At 47.5% G+C, this 20,865-nt stretch overlaps 1 protein-coding gene across 1 annotated transcript; it reads left to right on the top strand.

Moving 5' to 3' along the window:
* Positions 1-5,110: 5,110 nt before the first annotated feature.
* EMP1 (epithelial membrane protein 1) lies at positions 5,111-20,293 on the top strand. Its single transcript, XM_075079048.1, has 5 exons — positions 5,111-5,285; positions 16,561-16,678; positions 17,633-17,735; positions 17,842-17,982; positions 18,580-20,293. Exons 2-5 carry the CDS (start codon positions 16,601-16,603, stop codon positions 18,741-18,743), a joined length of 486 nt encoding a protein of 161 aa, XP_074935149.1. The 5' UTR covers positions 5,111-5,285; positions 16,561-16,600; the 3' UTR covers positions 18,744-20,293.
* The last annotated feature ends 572 nt before the right edge of the window (positions 20,294-20,865 follow it).

Raw genomic sequence — 20,865 nt, 5'->3', positions numbered from 1 at the left:
AGCCAAGGTCCGTTTCTACAGCCAGTGACACAGTTGCAGTCCAGGACGGTCATGCAGGTAATCCCCTTTGTCAGCACTGTCAACTCATGCCATTTTTTTTTCTCCACTAACACGGTAAAACCTGTCAGTGAAGTAATCAGTAGCACATACTGTGCAATACAGCAGCCACAGAAGGCAGCAGTAGAAATGAACCAGGAGAAGAAAAAAGCAATAAAAACAAGCAAACAAACAAACAAAAAACCAAAAACTCCTTGGCTGCCAGAATGGATGAGAGAGACCTTCATGTGCAGGTGGAAAATACCACCAGCCACTACCTCTTTGATGTGGAATGGGAGAGGTTCAAGTGACAGCTCAGATGGGTCTGCCAGGGCAGAGGTACCATTTGCATATTCCAAGCCAAATCCCTTCAGCTGGGCTGTTTCCAATAGAAAAAAGGAAGAGATTGAGGTAGGGGAAAATGAGACAGGGAGTGCAGTTCCCCCAGTCTCATAAAAGCAGGAGAAGACCTCCTCACTTCAGATGGCTCTCATCTCACCATGCCTTCTTTTGCTCCAGATCATGGAAGAAATTATATTTTCCCAGGTTCAGGTCTCTATTTCCAGCACCAGCAGCTCATGCTGCCTCTTCCAGGTGTTCAGAACCTCAGCCTGAGGATCTGATTCAGCCCACCCAAGAGCACCTAGGATGGCAAGGCACTCTGGGCTAACTGACACCCTGAGAACTAGTCCAAACCCCTCAGCCAGTTACAAATGGATTGCCATTTACGCAGTTTGGCAGGTTCTCCAGCTCTCCTGCAGAGACCACAATGTGAATGTCAGTACTCTAAGTGTGAGGTGCCAGTTCACACACTGCACAGAGGAATCATAATCCATCCTCATCTCCCTTTCCAACATAAGAATGAAGAGTATGGTCCTTTAACATGGTAGGACAAAACTAAATTCTAATCTCTATGCAAATTATGGTAGGATTGGTCTCCTTATCTCATGCCCATATTCATTTTTTATTCTTGTTAAGAAACAAGGAAAGATTTGGGGCTTCCCAGATGTGGTAGATGTGATGCAGGGAATGCATTCTGGCATAGATCCCACTCATAATGCTGAAGTCCTACAGGGAACTATTGCAATTCTTGCCTGTTAAAGCCTTGTTTCACACCATTCCTACACAAACACTATAAACCCAGGGCATTTTCAACTCTGTACCTATCACCAACTTTCAAAAGGTCAGTCAGTCTGGCAGGCCTAAGTGATTTTGGAAAAATCAGATGTAGATATTTCTGTAGGTTTTATTCTTCATACAGTTTACCAAAGTACTTGGGCCACAGATTACCCCTGCCACCAAAAAAAGAAACACCAACCAAAAAAAACTCCAACAAAAAAAACCCAGACTGTGCACTTTGTAGAGGAAGAGTTACATCTGTTGACTGCAATCCACTCCTTTATTGTACCGCTGAGCTTGTAAAGTCATCTTCCCTAAGTACTGGAAGTCTAGCGGTCCTTGCGGGGACAGGAACACAACAACGCACATTAGAGAAATGACCAAAACCATAAAGGTGTAACTTCCAACATCTGCTTCCTCAGAATTGAGTGAAGCTGTAAATAAAGGAACCATCACCCCCTCCTCTCCAGTGAATGAATGCTCCTAAGTGAAGCTCTGCAGGGTCATGTGTGACAAATGCAGTTTACAATATGGCTCTGAGATGTATCATATGTCTCTGCAAATTACTGTGTGTCACATGGATAACCCCAGGATACACACACAAACACATCAGTTACACCACTACAGAGCAGTATGAAACTTGTTGGTTTCTATTTTTTTAAACCCACACATTAGCTCAGGCTCAACCCCGCCTCCTCCATGTCATGACAAGAGGCAAAGTAGCAAACAGCATGGAGCATATCGCTTCCACTTGTCCTGCAACCAGCCAGCAGGCTGTTACACAGAGTTAATAGCACATACAAGAGAGAGGAAAGGGTTTAAGTATCGTTAGGTGGAAAGACATGCTGTTTAGATTTGGGGGGGGGGGGGTGGCGCTTAATATGCAATATGTTTTTGCAGATAGTTATCCAGAAAAGCATGTCTAAATAGCATATGTTAAAGTCCTGTTGAATTTGTCCTTGAAAGCATCCCAGAGAACATGGGAACTCAGCTACAGACCTCTCCCAGGCATAGATTCTGGCATCTGAAGAAAGTGTAGGGAGACCATGGCCTATTTCCCCTGGAACCCCCATCCCTAGTAACCATCTGTTCTGGATGCATTCAGCTGAAACTGACCATGCCTCCCTCACCCCTGACTCTACACTTCATCTCCCACTCCTCATCATCCACTCCTCCTTTGATCTGGGCTTGCAAAAGCTTATTGTTTGTCTTATCTAATATCACTGTGGATGCTCATCTTGTTGCATCAAGGACTACTGTTCATACACAGCAGTGATATCCACAAACGTATGGGGCATGGCAAAACAAGCAGACATACAGCAGCTGCAAGCTGCTTGTTTGGGAAGAGCTTCAGCAAAGGCATTGTACTCATGGGAAAGCTTTCCCCTCTCATTGCCTGTGGAAATGCCACTCTGGATTCCCACAGCTTAAAGTCTCACAGCTTTGACCTGACCACCTCCTCTTAGTTAGCTGTAGACATCCAGAAAAATCTGTGAAATGAGTGGTGCTTAGGTCAAGGGACTCCATGGATTATGGTGTGGGGATCTTAGGCAATTCAACCTTAGTGTGTCAAACTGGCAGCATGCTTTAGATTTTTGATCCCATGATTAGACTTTTCACGTCATGGGTCTTCTATTGCTACCTGCTCTGTGAAAACCACACACCCTAGAGGGAGAAGTTACCAGAGGCACACAAAGACCAGCCTCTTCTCTAGATGGGTGGATAGGGCTGGTTCTCTGTCACGCACACATAAAGGCTTATTGAGCTGACACTTCACCCACAGACAAACAGCTCCACAGAAAACGCAACAAATATTACCAACTTGAAATACTCCCCTACCTTTATCTTTTGGTAGGAAGTTCTCTCACTTCTACTCCACCTCCCTGTTCAGATGCAAGGTGCAAATATCCCAAAGAGCTGCCAATCTGCTCAATGGAAGCAGAGCTGTCCCCTGACCTTATCAAACTGTGACATTAGGGGGGAACCCTCACTTGCTTATACCTTCATCTTGCCCACATGCAGCATTGCTCCCAAACAGGAGCAGCAATCCGCACCTTTGTTCACTTGACACTCGCTGTTACCCTGTCTCACACCTGGCTTGACAAGTATAGCAACAGAGATGAAGCCAATTTCTGGCAGGGTATGAGTGCTCCTCCAGGGCCTCAGTCACAGCCTATGTGGCCTGTCTGGTTACTTACTCTGCTGGCTGGGCAGCAACATTTCCAGATGGAGAGCTAGGAAGCAACGCTCTTGTGGGCAAGCTGCCGCTGATGCTGCAGAACCCAGCTGCCTCCCTGCAAAGCATCTGACGTTAGCCATTGCTTGACACAGCCTACCAGGCTAGAGAGCAATTTGTTCAAAATGAGTTCTCTCTCGGGACAAGTAATGCTTTGCCAGTCATGGGTCACTTCATACCCTAATTATTGGGGGCTCCACTGTTGTTGCCCCATGTGAGTGTGTTTTAGATGCAGGTGTTTTGGCTGCTATGTCTCAGATAAGCAATTCTGCAAGTATGCAGGCAGCTGCCCTGTGGCAGGTGAGCGGTCACATGTGAAGAGGTCTGGGGCAGAGGATGCTTGCCACAGCTGAACTCAGTCCACAGAGTCTGCTTTGGGACCGTGCACTCCGGTATTTTGTGTGGAGCTGAGCATCCCTCACTCCAATAAACTCTGCTGGGGGAACAGGAAAGGGCAAATGGACAGTGCAGCTCGATGCAAATGCCAGCTGCTTCTGCAGAGTAAGCAAATATATCCTCCTTTCCCTGGATATCGTATTCGTGTGTATCACCAAGAAGCATGTTCTAACCTATAGGTATTAAACACAGTTAGGCCTATTCCCATGGAATTGTCTGGGCAAGAAGTCTTTGCCCACCATATGTGTCATCTTTGCTACTCTCTTATCCATAGCTCTTGTTTTCAAGCAGGTTGCTATAGTCTAAAATTAGACTAGACACATATCAATAACACCTGAGAGAAGGAATAATCTGAAAAATAGCAAGGTCTTTTAATCTGCATAACCTTCAAAGACCATTAGCTTTGTATTTCAAATAAAGGCAACCCAGTGTCCTGCTCATTGAAATGGGAAAGGCTTTTGCCAGGTATTTTATCAGCATCTATCTCTTTCTGGGCCTCTGAAAAGGCAGGCTCGATTCCTTGCAGTAGCAGATCACCAACTCTATGACAGTATGGATCACATTTTAACCCAGGTGCTTTCTGACATATTTCTCTCCTTCACCCACATCTCAAGACCATCCCCACTCAATCTTGCCTGTAGCATCCATGAGACAACTACACCAGTCAGTTCTCTGCAATGTAAAGGATCTATTTTTAGAGGGCTTTAAGATGACAAGAAATGCTGACCTCAGAAAACTGTGAATCACAAACTCCTTATTTCATCTTCCTTGCCTGCTGTCTCTTGTGGAAGCAAACCACCACCATCTGGCCAACTTGCTCCAAAGTCACTACCAGGCCAGAGCTGCATTTTGAGCATCATTGCTCCTTGTTACATTCCCAAAAGTCTTGTCCATGCCAACCCCACAGGTCCTATTTGCATTCTCCCGTGCCATCAACTTCAGCAACTTCTCTCTGTGCAGCACGGGGAGGGGATGTGGTGACTCATCAGCCTCATGGTGCCCCTTGCCAACCGGCTGTTTGTTTGTGATTGTATTGTTGAAGTCCTGTTGCCACATTTGTAACTATACATTTTTTTTATGACAACCAGAAGTTCAGTTTTATAAACAGATGCTGTTGTGGGCCTCTGTTACTCAGCTGGATCAGCGTCAGTCGTTTTTCCAGGCTGCGGTCTCTGTACTGCACACTGAGTCAGACGCAGCCCTGCAGATTTCTTTGAATCGCTGGTTTCCTCCCAGCGACTCTTGACCCCCTGCCAACAAAGCAGGGCGTAGCTCATTAATTTTTTTTCCCCGTTCTCCCTCTCTTTAAAGGCAGACTGATTCATAGGAACTCCTTTAAAACAGAGTGGAAAGACACCACCCTCCTGCACCACCGGAGAAAACTTAAACCACCACCAGGTCACTCCCCTTCACTACAGCTCTGCACTCCAGAACATCAGCACTGCAGCCCAGCACGCTCCTGCTCCCACAGGTGCCAGGACCGGCTCCAGCTCACACGGTAAGAGCTGCTCTCAAAAATCCTCAGCAACTTTTCTCCCTCACTGGCGCTGCTCCCCTCACCCAGCAGCTCCAGCCTTCTTTTCTCCTCTGCTCCGCCACTTCTCTTCAACTTGACACACAAGCTGGCTATGGGACGCACCTTAACCTTTCAGCTTTTGCTTCAAAACCCAGCTGCATTACGGGGCAAAGCAACACTGCAAGGCACCCCACTTGCACCCGTAGAGCGCTGGCAGCAGCAATGTTGTTATTGCCTCCAGGGCATGTGCAGCCAGGGCGCAGGCACGGGGTGCCCAAGCTGGGTCAGCCCCGGCATTTTGGAGCATCATTGTTCACAAACATGGGAAAATGCCTGCTTGAAATTAGGGCTGCTGGTTCAGTGTTTCTGGCTCTTGCTTGCATTTTTCTGTGTGTCTCTCTCCCTTCCATCAGTCATTTGCCAAGCTTTAATTTAAAACAACAATGATCATTCCAAGTGAAGCCTGAGAGGCCCCAAAGGTGCAGGCTTTGGGGTACAACTGGGAGGACCTCTCTTTTTCTGTTGGGGTCCCAGTTTCTGAGGCTGAAGACAAGCCCAGTTCTTAAGCAAAGCCATGCAATAGGTAAAAATGCATGCTATGCCTTCCTTAGCAGCACAGATCATGGAGTAGGGAGCACTGAGAGGCAAAGTGAGGGAGCAGTGGAATTGCTAAGAGCACCATGGGCTGCATGGTGGGGTGGGGTGGGAGGGAGGCACTGATGGGAAGCGTAGGATTGCAGAGACTGGCACTTTTCCCTATTCACCTGCCTTTTTCCATGCAACCACCCCCTCCCTCCCCTTCTTCACCAGTTCTTTCACTTCATCTGTCTGCTATGGCTTGTATCCTGCGGTCAAATCCCTGAACTATTTTTGAGGTCTGAGAAAGGGAGTGCAGCAAAGACAGTTTGTTGGCGCTAGGCTTTGGTTCCTGTTGCAGGAACCCAGCACGCCCCTGCACAGTTTCATGGGTCTGAAAGAGACTGAAACAGTATTCAGCCTAGTCCTGCCAGGAATGGCTGGGGCTCAGGGTGGTGCTGTGGACAGTTACTATACGACTGGCCAAGACGCTAAGCTGACCTTAACCTTGTGGCAGAAGGATAGATTTTGTGAATTTTGAGGTCCCTTCTGGCCTTACTGCTTGTGGCTCCATCATACAGGGGTGCCTCCGGCTTGAGAAATAGATGTGTTTGAGTGGTAGGGAAGCTGACTGAGGCAGTGAATGTTTCCAGGGCAGTCAGCAATCAGTCTGGGTAGAAAGCGTTTTTGGAAGTTGTCATTTATCACGATTAACAACACAATTGGTTTGAAAAAAAAAACCCCAAGCTGTGGCCACAGAGCAGCTTTCACTCAAAAGCTTTGAATTCCTCAAGGCACCTCTGAGAGCACCTTTGCCCAGGAACTGCCCACTTGACACTTCTGGATGGAGTGGGATTCTTTTCTGAGCAAACACACAAGAGAGAGCTGGGCATGAAAAATGTGAAAACTTGGAGCCCATTAGCTATGTTCCTATGATAACAGGGGTTTAAGTCAGCTGAATGCCTCCACCCAGCCCACTTCACACAGCTGCCAAACCTGGGGACTGTGTGCACTGAGACGGAGTGGCCTTAAAGGCAGCTTACTTCTGTTTACTCCCCTGAGGATCAGCATAGGAAAAGGATCAAAACAGGTATCTTACTATCATTAACACTGCAGTGCCTGGAAGCACACCCTGAAATGCAGCTCCACCATGCAAAGCACTGCACACCCACCTAAGGAGTTGGTCCCAGAAGGCTCCTGTGGAAGTCCCCCACCCCCAGCCCCAGCTACAACTAACCATTCAATCATGTAGCACACAGTCGGAGCCATTCATCCAGGCTGCTCTCGTGTAAAAGCTGGGCATCTCCACTGGGCACTGTGGAGTTAGATATCTGAGAGAGATGGAGTCGAGCCACACCCAAGGACACATTAATGGAGGAGGGACTTGGGATCTTGAGAAGAAACACCCGATTTTAGAGTAGGTGCCTCAGAGCTGCAGGGTTGCTAGTGCTCCCCAGTATGCTGCTGAGGACAGAGAGCCCTGGGCTTGGAAAACCAGCCCTGCTGGCCTAGCCGGTGGTCTTTGAATTTTGCAGCATGCAAGCAATGCAAGTGCATGCAGGAATTACTGTTTGGTGGCCTGGGGTGAGGAGAGATTGTATTTTGAAACAGTTCTGGGAGATCTGCTGATAATAGCTGGTGGGTTTTTTTTTTGGTAAAAGACCCACCTCGGGGCCTTGTTTATAATGAAATGGGGGAGATTTGCTGTGAGCACAAATCTTTCTCTCTATTCATCACCCTCCCAGCTGCAAGGCTGGCACATGGCACTCAGCCTGCGCCTGCTTGAATCTCCTCAGAGCAAAAGTGGGAGGGGTGATGGGGTACAGCCTGCTTCCTTAGCCCTGCCCACTGCCACAGGGCTTCACAGGCCCCATCAACACCACATGGCAGCTGCTACACCCCTTCCACAGCACGTTTCCACTTGCTTACCCCCAAAGTTCTCTTTGGCTGCTGGATGGATGCTCTCCACTGAGTGCTACACCCGGTGGCAAAGGGGGTGGTACCTGATGCCAGGATGGGATTTGCTCTCGGATACTCAAGTGCCCCACAGGGCAAGAAATAGCACTACTAGGCCCCTTTGATCTCCTGTGCCTGTACCCTTCAATAGGGAGGTGGCAGCACTGTCATCCAGCACAGCACAGGGCAGGCTGTAGGGTGTGGCACTCCTAAATTTCTCCCTTCCTCCTGTTCTCCTGCAAAACAAGTAATGAAAAAGGACTAAAAGATGAGATTTCTTTACCCTTCCTTCAAGGTAGGAAGACGTAAGCTCTTTTACACCTCCAAAAGGGAGGGCAAAGAAGGGGGTTTCCTATCTCCCCATCTGAAGACCAATGCTTAATAATTCATGGGTCTTTTCTGCTAAGGCAAAACAGCCTGCACAGAAAAGGAGGCTCTTCTCCATGGCCCTTTTCTTTTGACAGCCCCTGCCAGGGCTGATAACTAACTGGTAGCCACAGTGCTATAATACTGTCCCTGAATAAATATGCCAAAGCATGAGCTCAAATGTGACTATACAGATCCTCTGTCAGAGCCAGTCCACAGTACGACATAGGGTCCAGCAGCAGTTCCCCATATCAACTGCCCAGTGAGAAATTTAGAGTGCTTCCTTTCTTAAACTGCTTTCTGCTGTTACACTGCAGGAAGGGCAGCAAAGCAGCACATCTGGGGGCTGCAGTCTGGAACATGATTTCTTCAAACCCTGCTGGGAGAGCTTTGGAAAGTACCTCCTGAGTTAGAACAGCTGGACAATGAACAGAGGAAACCCTGGCCAAATTTGCAGCTCCACACACGCTCCTCCTCCTCCTGAACTGTTTGCAGCAAGACAGAGGGTACATGGCAGCTGCTCTCTGAGTGAGACCAAATGTAGCCCATGCCTTGTCATCATAGGGAGGAATGGGTTAGGACAACTCAGCTCCAGACCCATGTTCCCCAAAAGAGGGACTGGTTCACCAAGCTCACAATTAAGATCTATCCCCTTTCCCCTATGAAAACCAGTCTGTACTGCAGCCATGGGGAGACACCCATGAAGAGACCCCAAGGACAGGTCCTGGGCTAGGTCATCCCCAGCCATGCAGAGAAATGCAATAAACTATGAGCACTGCAGTGGCTGACAGCAGGTGAGCAGTGACTCATGCCAAAGGCTTAGTTCTTGCAATGTGGGGCCACCTAGCAGTATGTTTGGATTAGAGGAAATCTGGGGCAAGGGCCTTTGCTATCCTTTTGCCCTCACAGGGCAGAGTCTACTCAAGGAGGGGCGTTGTAAAAACAGCTGCCATGACTGGGTCCAGCATCCACATTCTCATTCCTGAGAGGCATCTCCCCTGCGGGCCCCAGCAAACCTCTGGAAAGGACAGCGAGAGCCATGGGAGCAAGAGGGGAGAGCTGCAAAATGCTCAGAGCTGGCAGCAGGCTGGTCAGGGGGTTGCTAAAGACCAGCTCCAGGAATGCTGAAGGAAAGCTGGACTCTGAGACTGGCACAGCTGAGCCAACTGCCTGCTAGCTGGCCTCCAGAGGCTGCAGCCAGGCAAACATGGTGTTCTCCAACAAGGGGAGTTCCTGACGCCTCATGGAAAGCCATTTCCACATGTAACATGAGCTAGAATGACTCTTATACTGTAAGCCCATACGAATCACAGGTGTGAGAAACCCTCATGAAGCCAGATGAGGCATTTCACCTCATGACCACCGCTACCCTACCCTGCACACAGCACTGACCAGCTCCAGCCTGCACAGCATCCTCTTGCTTCTGCTTTATACCCACACTCCTGCTTTCCCCAGCCCATCAGCTGTGCACTGTGGGTTGAAACAAATAGCTATCACACAATTTTGCAATTTAATCCCGCACAGTCTTTTCCAAGCTGGCTAGCAGGAACAAGGACACCCTGGAGGCAGACTGACCCAAAAACTCAGAGTCTTCAGATGCCTAAGTCACATTGACCTCAGTGTCTCATAGGCTGTACTGGCATGTTTAGAGGTTTTGCAGTCTTGAGAGAGAGGGATGGTATCTGATAAGGAGCTACTTCTTTTTCAGAGTTACCCTCCCTTGAAAAAAAAAGGGAAGATCTTTACGAAACTGTCAATGTAAATCAGAGAATTGCAGTTTTAATTTAAAAATGCAGCCAAAAGCACAGCTGATGTGGGCTCCACAGACCTTCCACCTCTACCTAAAGGCTGTTGCAAGGAGAAAAAAAGCAGGAAGTCCCACCAGAAATGATCTGTGCACTTTTGCTTACACCACACTGTAACCTCCTGTCAGAGCTGTCAGATGGTTTCTCCCACGTAGGCACTGTCAGTGTCAAAGTTGCACAAATAGATATGCACACCCATAGGAAGTCATGTATGAGCACGCACGCAGACAGACGCACTCACACACATGGTTCAGCTCTGCTCACAGGGAAACCACAGATGCACGCTCCCATTCATAGAGGGAGACACGCAGAGCTGCAGATGCACACCTCTACACACACCATGTCATCACCCAGACTGTCAGTCCTCCCACAAATGCTTCTGGGATATCTCCGCATCTTGTCTGAACCCCTGCAAGTCCCAGCAACTCCCATGTCTAATTAACCCACGCAGGGACCATCCACCATGCTAGGGGGTAAGGGTGCTCCCCATTACACCTCCAAAGGTGCAGAGGAACACTTCTGTGCTTCCATTAGCTCTGAGGTCCCCTTCCCTACCCCTCCCTCTTACTCACTGCCCATCAGTCCCAGCCCTTCCTTGGCATGTCTAGTGTGAGGAGTGATAGTGTTTTCCTCCAGCAGCAGCTGCTGGCTGCCTGCCAGGCCCCAGGCAGCTGTCTCTTCCCCTTCCTACTACCAAGTGAGCTTTGGAGTTTATGTTGATGTTGAGCACTCACATGGCTGAGTGCTCGAGGGTAGTTTCTTCTGGAAAAAATGCCAGTTTCTCACTGTCTGCTCTAGGAGCTCTGATATTTCCCCACTCTCATATGAATCACAAGCATGCGAGCTGGAAAACCCTTGTGTGTCATCTTCTGTGACTCCCCCTTGCCTGTCCCAGTGAGTGGAGGTTCGTTACCAAGGGTGGATTCTTGAGGATTTTGTTGGTCCCACAAGAAAAGACTCACATGCCGGGGCTTTACCACTCCCCTGGGAAGGCAATTGTCCCTGATCCCTTGGAGACTATAGCACCAGGAAACATATCCCAAGAACCAGACAAAATCTTTCATTTACTTAAGCTTACTTAGAGTTGTAGCCCCTCGGGCTGCTCTACACTTTCCTTTTGGTTGGCATTCATATGCTACTTTTACAGCCTCCCTGTGCCCCATGTAGTCACCACAGATGCCACCCATGCATGCACAAAATCTTCTCACTGCCATAAACCAGAGGTTCCAAAGTTCTCCATGTGCCCATGTGCACCTCCCGCCTAACCCTTTTCCCACACATGTGAAATCTCTTTCCAGAGGCACCAGCCTACTCATTCACATGTCTATAAAAAGTGCCTGACTTGTAAATTGAGTCAGGCTGGTCTGTCTAAACCAGGTTGTCAACAGCAGTACTGACATACAGTGGTTTATAAAAGCCCGGAGTCAGCAAGGACTCTGGATTCAGCTGCGTCTGAAGCAAGAAACAGAGCAAAGGGTGAGAGCAAAACGATCCTTCCTATGGTTGTTTAAAGTTGCCATGAGCTTTCTAGTAACAATGTGATGGGTCCAAAGTTACTATGCCACCAGAATATGAGAGAGTTCTTCACATGTTTGCATTCTGCCAAATGACCCTGGGCACAATGACGACTCATGCTTATATCACACACAATGACAAGGTGTGCAGTTGTAGCAGAGCTAAGATGAAGTCAGGGCCTCGGCTCAGTCAAAAGGCAGAACTACAAATTCCGCAGGTGGTTTATCCCATCCTGAGGTTTCCCTTACTGGTAGCACCATGGCAGCATTGCTATATGTAGGTTGGCTTTGCACCAGTGACAGAGGTGGCAATTTGTGGCTGTCTCAAACAATATCAAATAGTTTTTATTTTCTGTCCCATCCTCTCCAATTTTCCCCTTCATTTAAAAGTGGCCTTGGCCCTGATTCGAACCACCAGTATTCCTGGTGTGACTCTGTGCCACCTCATATAGTGGCCAGGTTCACATGCTTTCTCTAATTATTGGATCTCCTACTGCCACCGTCAGAGAGAGCATACTGGGTGAGACAGACTGCTGATTCCTTATATTCTGTGGTGGCAGGTGGGGAAGACAGAATTTCTTTCATTTCAGTTGCTTTCAATCTATGGAGACTTTTGTTGACATTCTGGCCAAAAGCATTTGCTTCTTCCCTAAAATGCCACATTTCCCTGTTGAGAAACTGAATGTATCAAACCCAAGGGACTTCAGCTGAAAACCTAAGTTTTAGAGGAGTCAGAGGTCATCACGGTGCTCACAGGCAGTGTGACTTACATGTCCTCTGCTCCCCAGACACTATAGGCAGCTATAGGCTGTTGGCAGAGTTGTCTCAGCCAGCATCTCTCACAGTATGCCTCACCCAATCACCCTGGGAGAGGCAGTCCCAAGCAGGAACCTCAGTTCAGAGAGGAGAATGGGAATGGAAGTCAAATGAGCTACATCTCTTAGGAACACTCCAGATCTGAAATATTTTAGTTGAGAGTGCTCAGATTTTTTACTCCAAACAACCTGATCATTCCTGCAGAAACATCCTGTACATTTCCCTCTACTCCTTTCACTGCAGTGCACTTTCTGCCAGAAGCAAAGGACCACTACCTAATCTGGCTTATCCCCTTGAGCAACCCACTCCCTATATTTGAGGAACTATACTGTTGGCCTTTGTCATATCTCCAAGTGGCACTTTGCATTCCATCCTGACGCTTTGCTAAGCAGCAAAACAAGGGCAAGGACTCACTTCTCCGGATTGCCCTCTAGATAGAAGGATCCAAGTAGACATTGGGGAGATATGGGTGGCTACACTTTGCCTGCACGTGAAGACTTCGTCTTAGTTTCTAATGGATAGTGCTTGCCTACTTGTACTTGAACTAGGGTGCAGCAGAGCTATGTGTTGTTCCCCAGTATGTGTACTCCTGCATGGTCAGAGAAATAGTCTCTACACAGATAAGAGTCTGTCATGCCTATCTGTAAGCTGTTTTGTGCTGGAGGCTGCTATGGTGATATTATTCATGGTTACTGTTGGTGTGGTTTGTTACTTCTCCTCATCCATCATCCCAGGAAAAGGAAACTGAGTCCACTGTCATCAGTGCAAAATCTTCTCTTCCCTCACACAGACTGTTCAGCAAGTGCGTGACCTCCACTCCTTCCCCAGCAGCCTGTCCTACCTCAGAATTCATTCTACTTTCATGTCTCAGCTCTGTTTTTCTTGGCTTAGCTGGGGTCTCTCCTCTGGAAGACATGCCAGGAGGCTCAGTGCAGGACTCACAACCTGGTTGCTTGACTGGTTCTTTGAGAAGCAGCCCTAAAACTGACAGTGTGTCCTGAACACTTGCAGAATTAAATAGTTGTGGTTTTGAGAGCTTTGGGGTGAGTCAGTGGAAAAAACTGGCAGATCTAGGAAGGCTAAGACTGACTCATAGCCCAAGTAGAGCCTAAGGAGCTCCAAATCCAGCTGCAGTTTAGGTAGGGGAATGGAAGAAAAGGCATTTGCATGCAACTGTGTCCTATTGCTCCAGCAATGTGACCCCACCCTGTAGCGGAGAAAGATGTCTCACACTTAACAAATGGAAAGAGTATCCTGTCAGTCACCAATACTCTGCCAGCTTCTCTAATGGGAGGAAAACTCCATGCTGTACTGTCAGAGACAGAGATGACTGTTTCAATGCCGTTCGTTCACCCACTGCTCCTTTGGAATTGTTCTCCAGTGTTTTATTTAAAAGGCAGGCAGAGATGAAGGAAGGGGAAAGTGAATGAATAGAGAGGGAGGCTTGCGCTTTAACTCAAAAAGAATCAAAACCAAGCTATGAGCACATATCCCTGGGGGAGTTTGCATTTGATAGCATGTGTATTCAGGGAGAGGTGCTGACGTTCTTGAGAAGTAAATGCACTGAAAGGACCTGAGCTAACAGTGCTATCAAGCAGTGGGAGAACAGGGCAGAAAAAGCAAAAGGAATAAAGGATTTGGTTTTTTCCTTAACGTATTGGTCAAAGTTCTGGATGTGGGATATTTTTTTACATTGAAAAGTAACATTTGTCTCTCATTTTCATTTCTGAATGCAAACAGAAGATGCATTTAAAAGGACTGTTCTAGTCCTTTAGGGTGCAGGTTTTTAGTAGGTTTTTAGTCTTTCAAGTACAGGGCTTTTTTGAAAGTCCTCAAAATAACCAGTGAAAAACCTGCTGAATTAATTTTGAAAAAGGCCGTGGAAAAATAGGTCCATCTAAGAAAGAAGAAAGTTTAGGCACTGTTCAGTAACAGCAAATTTCAGAGCAGGCAAATTTGCCACAGTTTGGTGTATGCATACTAATACAATATGCTGGCAAAAGCGCTTGTTACAGTTTATGTAAGAACCAAGGTAATCCGAAAAAAGGATGACAAATAGTCAAAGGGATGAGAAGATTTGACTCAGAGGCTCTATTCAAGGCACCTGCTGCAGATATATAACCTAGTCATAGCAACAGCAATAGTTTCTCAGCTCAAGGTACAGTGGTGATATCCATATCAGTTGCCATCCAGAATCTTGAAACCCTTGTTCCTTTTGCAGTCAACGGAAAGAAAGGGTTTAACACTCAGGTCAGGTGGGTTCACGTGGTAGCCTGCATATAGTATGTAGAACTTGGGTTTTAGCAACACTGAACTCATAAATGACTGTCACTGGAGCCAGAGAGGAACGCCTAAAAAGACTGTACTTTCTCCAAGACCACCACTAAGGGAGATACTGTAACAAGGGAGGGCACAGTGACCAGTCCATGCAGGCAAATCAAGCCCTAGAGCATGAGGAGTTTGCTAGGAGCACACAAGCAAGACAAAGCAGACAAGCAAGCCTGGCCCATGTTCAGCAAGCCAAGGCTAAACAACTCCAGAGAGTTCTCCCAGGCGAAGGAAACCTCACAGCGGGCAAGTTCTTGCTGAGGAGATAGGACCAGTCACCAAACCTAATCTGTCCTTCTAAGGAGTGGCCTCATTTGGGTGGGAGGGGTGACTTAACAGAGCTGTTTCCTTGAGATTCTGGACTCAAGGAATTTCTCCTGGTCATCAGCTAATGCTGAACTGGACAAAGAGCCACTGATGGAGAAGACTGCCAGCCCACTGTGGTTTGGGAAACTGTATCCAAAGCAGTGCAAGGAATAGCTGCAGCACTTTACAGGAATACACTCCCACACATGGCCACAATGACAGGAAAGACAGGAGTGGAGAGGATGGAGTCATTGAGTAAAAAAAAAAACAAACCCAAAACACATTTATGGGACTTTACAAAGCCTTTTGTTACAATTTGTGTGAAAGACATCATAAAGTATAATTGTGTTGTTCCATGACAATGTTACCACACCCTGTACAAATGGTGACAGCATCAAGCTTTACCTGAGTCACTTGGACCAAAATAACTTGACAGCCAACATTAATCACATACTTGATACTGCTCTTCAGTACCACTTCAGTACCAGCACTATCAAGATGAAGAGCAACACTGCCCTGTGAAACTTTCTAGGAAGCAGTCCTTCACTAGCCACAGTGGACCCAGTAAACTCTTCTGACTGATTTCTGTGGCTATACTGTATGATTACTAATAAATGCCTAGAGGAGGGAAAATATGCTTACTCACTTTATGTGAATTGTCTGCACTCACTCTCACAGATTACGTTTGTTCCTTGTATTTCGCATTTTCAGAGAAGTCAGCAGCCTTAATGAACAGTGTCTTGAGAGCTATCTAAAGCACATTGCTCTCCCTTTCCAATCACACGTTCATCAATGACAGGGAATGTTACAAAAAGTGAAAGCTTACAAGGTACAGAGGCAAAAAACCCCAAAAGAATCCAAAGAGGAATTTGCGTTACAAGAGATTCTTATTCCAGTAACAGTGATCTGCATGCCTCAGGTTTTAAAAGGGAAACAGGCAGTTTTCATTGCAAACCTAAGCATCTTCCTCTGCCCCAGAACACCTCAGTAGCATTTCTGTTCTGATTATTCTCTTCTTCACGCAATGGAGTGGGGCACTGAGTAGGGGTAGACCCCCAGTCTGCTCTTCATCGCTGCTCAACACCTGATGCACCCAGGAACACACAGTCCTCCACTTCACACTACCTTTCCATGTCCCAGACCAGCTGGACAAGGCTGTGCTACAAGAGGGAAAGGGAGAACAGGAGGAGAAAATCTTTCCTGACCTCTGTGAATCCTGTGGGCAAAAAGCCGTCTTCCTGGAGTATAGGCCTGCAGTATGTAATTCGTACTTTACATAACCACACACCAATTTAAGCAACCTGTGAATATACTCAGGCTATTTTTAAAATGCCCCCAAGCTAGCTACCCCTGCTCTACATCTCCTCCCAAACTGGTTCCTTTACCTCCAGTCTTTTTTTAAGGTCTTGAGCAAATGACTCCATTGCAGATTTTGACAAAGATTTTAGTGATGGTTTTTTGTGACTATATAATTCCAGAATGGTTTTAATATCAACTTGTTTTCTCACATGTAAATAAAGGTTATAGTAATGCTATTCTTTGATTCAGCCGTTCTCTTTACCTCCTCCCTCTGTTCATGTTCTTCTCCAGAGCTCTTTGTATTGGTGACACCACCTAGAAGGGACGCAAGATGTTGGTGCTACTGGCTGGTATCTTTGTGGTTCACATTGCCACTGTCATCATGCTCTTTGTCTCCACCATTGCCAACGTAAGTAGAGACCACCCTGGATGAGACAAGGCTGACTCCTTCCACAGCAGTACGTCTGGCAGGGGGACGGGTGGGTGGGCGCTCAGGTCTATAGGTGAGGGACACCCGCTCATGGCCATGAGTAAATATAAAGCAGTGGTGGGTGCTCAGGGAGCAGAAAGGCAGCCAGGATGGTACAGGAGATAGCTTTGCCTGCCTCCCGCCGCTCCCAAATCTCAGAGCCAGCAGCACCTCAACACTCTTCATCGAAAAGCATGCAATGAGGAGCAGGGGAGATCAGCAGATGACAGCTCTGAAGGGGTATTTATCATCCCATCTGGCGGCCAGGCTGTTGCACAACTGGGAGCTCCCCCGTGCCGGTCTGTTCCGACGGCAGTACTCCGGTGCCAGGGTCTGGGGGGGCCGCCACAAGCCCAGCTCCCGCCGCCGCTCCCGATGCAAAGCTCAAGCAAGGGGCGGGGGGGCTGCCCCCCATCCCCCCGGCCACCCGGGAAACCCGGGAAACCCGGGGCGAGGGTGACCCCTGGCGGCTTGGCGGGGGCGGCGCGGCTGGGGTCTCCCCGCGCCCCCCCCGCACCCCGCTGGGGCGGATTTCGAGGGCCCCTCGCACCCGCCTCGGCGGCTTGCTCCCCGCACCGTGCCCTCCTGCCGCCTCGCACGGCGGGAGAGAGGGACGGGGTGATCGCAGCGATTTCCCCCCGACCATGGGAGCAGACTTCCCCGGTGTTTTGCCTGGGCCAAACGCCTCTCGGCTTTGGAAGCCTGCGTTGCCTCCCACCCACTTCGGCTGCTGATCTGCTGCCGACGCATGCTGACTTTTTCAGCTCTCTGTCTCATGGCACTTGTAGCCCAAGAGCCCTGCTCTTGCTCCCATTATGGTGTAGTCTGACAACTGGCCAGAAGAGCAAGGACGCCCCCCTCCCCCTTGACGCAACTTGTTTCATCCTGTTTCAGGTTTGGATGGTGGGTTCTACCAGCTTCGGAAGGGCCTCGTCGGGACTCTGGCTACTGTGCAACAACACCTGCGAGCAGCTGGTAGTCAGCAGTCGTGATGAGGGTAAGTTACATCTGCATTTTCATTCTGGTGATGAACTGCATGACCTTGGTGCACAATACCAGGCTGAGCCCTGACCTTCTCAAACCTATTCCCTGTGTGTTCACAGCTTCCCTCAAAGCCGTGCAAGCTTTTATGGTCCTCTCGATCATTTTCTCTGTCATCGCACTTGTCATGTTCATTGTCCAGCTGTTCACCCTGGAGAAAGGCAAACGTTTCTACATCACTGGAGCCATCATGCTGGTTTGCTGTAAGTATGCATGCCTTGCGATGGCTCTGCCTGTGTCCCACTGCCTCTGCAAGCACAAGTAGCCACACATGTCTGCCACACATGGCCATCAGGGGAGGTTGTCAGCCAGCTAAATGCTTCCATTTTTTTTGATAAAACAAAGCACTGAGGAATTGGAAAGTGTTGCAGGATTTTTTATTGTATATAATGAAAATACTTCCAGATTTTCATTAGAAAAGCCCAGTGGGTTTTGCAAAATAGCTTTGAAAGACAACAAAAAGAATTCAAGTATTTTGGGGAACAGGGGAATAAACAGACAGCTGCTGTTCATGGGATTCAACAGGTAGCACCAAACTGTCTGCAGATCTTATAACTGATTTCCTCCTAGCAAAGGTTTATTCCCCATGGCACCCACTAAACAAGCCCTGAGTGTCTTATGTCATCATATCTGCAAGAGAAATCCTCCATAAATAAGGCTAATGGGCAGCAGCCCCTCTCTCATATGGCACAACACATGCATTACAACCTCCGGGGACAAGAGTACTTTGGAAGTCCTGCAGCAGTGCTGGTTTCTGTGCATTTTCCAACTGTCTTTCTTTTCCCCCTTCCTTCCCACAGGGATGTGCATTCTGATTGGAGTCTCCATTTACACAGCTCGGTTCACAGGCAAGGTGTCCGGGTCCACAAGTTCTCACCATGGCTACTGCTTCATATTGGCCTGGATCTGCTTTTGCTTCAGTTTCATCATCGGCATCCTCTACCTTGTTCTTAGGAAAAAATAAGGCTGATGGGAGTCCAGGGGAGAGGGTTGGCTGCTGGGAACGGGGAAGAATTGCTCTGGTGACAGAACTGTTGGGCCAATAGACAGAAACAGCCACCATTATCACCACTGCCACCACCACAGAAAAATCACTAACAAAGCTAGAATCCTCAGAAACTCCTTCACCAAAGAGAGGGAGAAACAGCTCCAACTGATCTAGCACTCCTGGGGTTGTTGCACCAGAAAATCTGCAAGTGACCCAGACAGCTCTTCTCCTTTTCTGCAAAGTCATGTCATACCTTCACAAAGCTTCAAGCTCAGCAGTGATGATTGAAGGGCATCACAAAAACAAGGGCTACATCTTTTTCCCTTCCAAGAGCCCTTCTCACTTACCTTTTGGTGTGCCTTGTGGGATGGGCAGTGAGGCTTATGACCCCTTTTTTTGTCCATTGAAACAAATGTGACGGATATTTTGTTACATTTTTATACATATATATATATATATATATATGCACATACGTGGAAGTTAAAGACATTAAATTGAGAAGCAACCCAATAGAAATCAGATTAAATTCATATTAAAATACCTGTAGAAATAAGGCAAAATTTTTTTCTGTTCTGTTCACTATTTTACATTCCCATGGTTGAGTCAGATAAAGGTAGGAAGGGCAAATATACAGGTCTGGATGATGAGGGGTGGGGGGCTGGGGGAGAGAAAGTGTGGGGGTGAAGATACACAGGGGTTCCTAATTACAGAGGATGTCATTGCTCAATGATGCACATGCAGGGAGGGAATCACCTGGTGGTGTGTCTACACTAAAATCTTCTGTTCAGCTCCAGAACATGGTAACAGCACTGCAACATTGCAGATCTTTACTGCGACAAGTCCTTATCTGTAGGTAGGGTTTTTTTCCCATGTCATCACCCAGTACATGGTATTAATTGAGAGCCCCACCTTGTAACACAGCTCATCTCAAAGGCAGATTATGCTGGTTAGCAGAGGAAATATATTCCCTAATGAGACTTTAGGAGAGATGAGGCAGGGCTTGTGAGGTCTGCTCCTGCTGCACAACCTTAGGCCAGTCACTTAACCTGGTGCTTTCCATCTGCCAAATTCTTCCATGAAATTGTACCTACCTCCCAGGGTTGCTGAGAGATTTTGAGTCTACTCTGTAATAAAAGGTCCCCAAGGGAAAGGCAGGCATAGGTACTGCTGCAACCCACAAATTTCTGTCAGTTCAAAGAATCTCAGTCACAAGTGTCATTTGTAAGGGACAAGAGGTCAAAACTTCCTGTGACTTCATCCACAACTGAAAGGCAGAGGGTATAAAAAAACATGCAGGTGCAGATTGTGCATGGATGCTATTTTCCTCTCTCTCTCTCCCCCCCTCTTTTTCTCTCTGTTACATTCTCTTCTTATGTAGACTTTATCAATTTGGTGGATATATTCTAGTACTGTATGTTGCTGTTTCATTAACAAAGTTTATTTCATATATAGTCATTGTAAATATTTTGAAATGCATATTTTTAACTTTGAGGGTATAAAAATAAAATCTGATTCCCTTTATTATAGAGAGTTTTGTGCTGGTTTTTTTTTTTCCATTAATGTTTCCGATATTTGTTAACAGAAGCATTTGCTGTTCTCATTGAATTAAAGCTCACCCCTTTAACATGACACAGAACTATCATGTTCTCTTGCTTGTCCGTATATGAGATTTCCTGTTCTGGAGGGGAGGAGGAAGCAGAACAACTCTCAGAGCTCCTGTTTCAGGCTCTCTGCAAGCTCAAGTAGATAATGTGAGCAATAGTAACACCCAGTCCCAGAACCAGGCTTTGCTGGAAATGGACTTTCTCACTCTGGCAGAATCTCATCTCTGTGGAAGCTAGTGTCTAAGATGCTGCAGAATTTATTATGCCTTAGACCAACCCCCAGCACAGGTGAGTCCCAAAGCAAAATCACCGAGGCGGTTGCCTGAGCCATGTGAATTGGTACAGCTGTTGCCTTCTTCAGGTTGTCTGGCCAAACGCCTCAGCAGCTCTAGAACTTGAGCAAAGAGTCCAAACCCCAGGACACAGTCAGATCTCAGCAAACTTGGGGCACAATCCTGTGAGCTGTGAGGTGAGGTAAGGTCTAGCCGGAATCA

Source organism: Phalacrocorax aristotelis, chromosome 1, assembly GCF_949628215.1.
Source record: "Phalacrocorax aristotelis chromosome 1, bGulAri2.1, whole genome shotgun sequence".
Lineage (NCBI taxonomy): Eukaryota > Metazoa > Chordata > Aves > Suliformes > Phalacrocoracidae > Phalacrocorax > Phalacrocorax aristotelis.
This window is presented reverse-complemented; position numbering and strand designations above follow the sequence as displayed.

Excerpts from the sequence above, each read along its gene's own strand:
- EMP1 (XM_075079048.1), top strand. The coding sequence starts at position 16,601 with ATGTTGGTGCTACTGGCTGGTATCTTTGTGGTTCACATTGCCACTGTC. Across the intron at positions 16,679-17,632 it reads TTGTCTCCACCATTGCCAAC|GTTTGGATGGTGGGTTCTAC; the intron begins GTAAGTAGAGAC and ends ATCCTGTTTCAG. Across the intron at positions 17,736-17,841 it reads AGTCAGCAGTCGTGATGAGG|CTTCCCTCAAAGCCGTGCAA; the intron begins GTAAGTTACATC and ends GTGTGTTCACAG.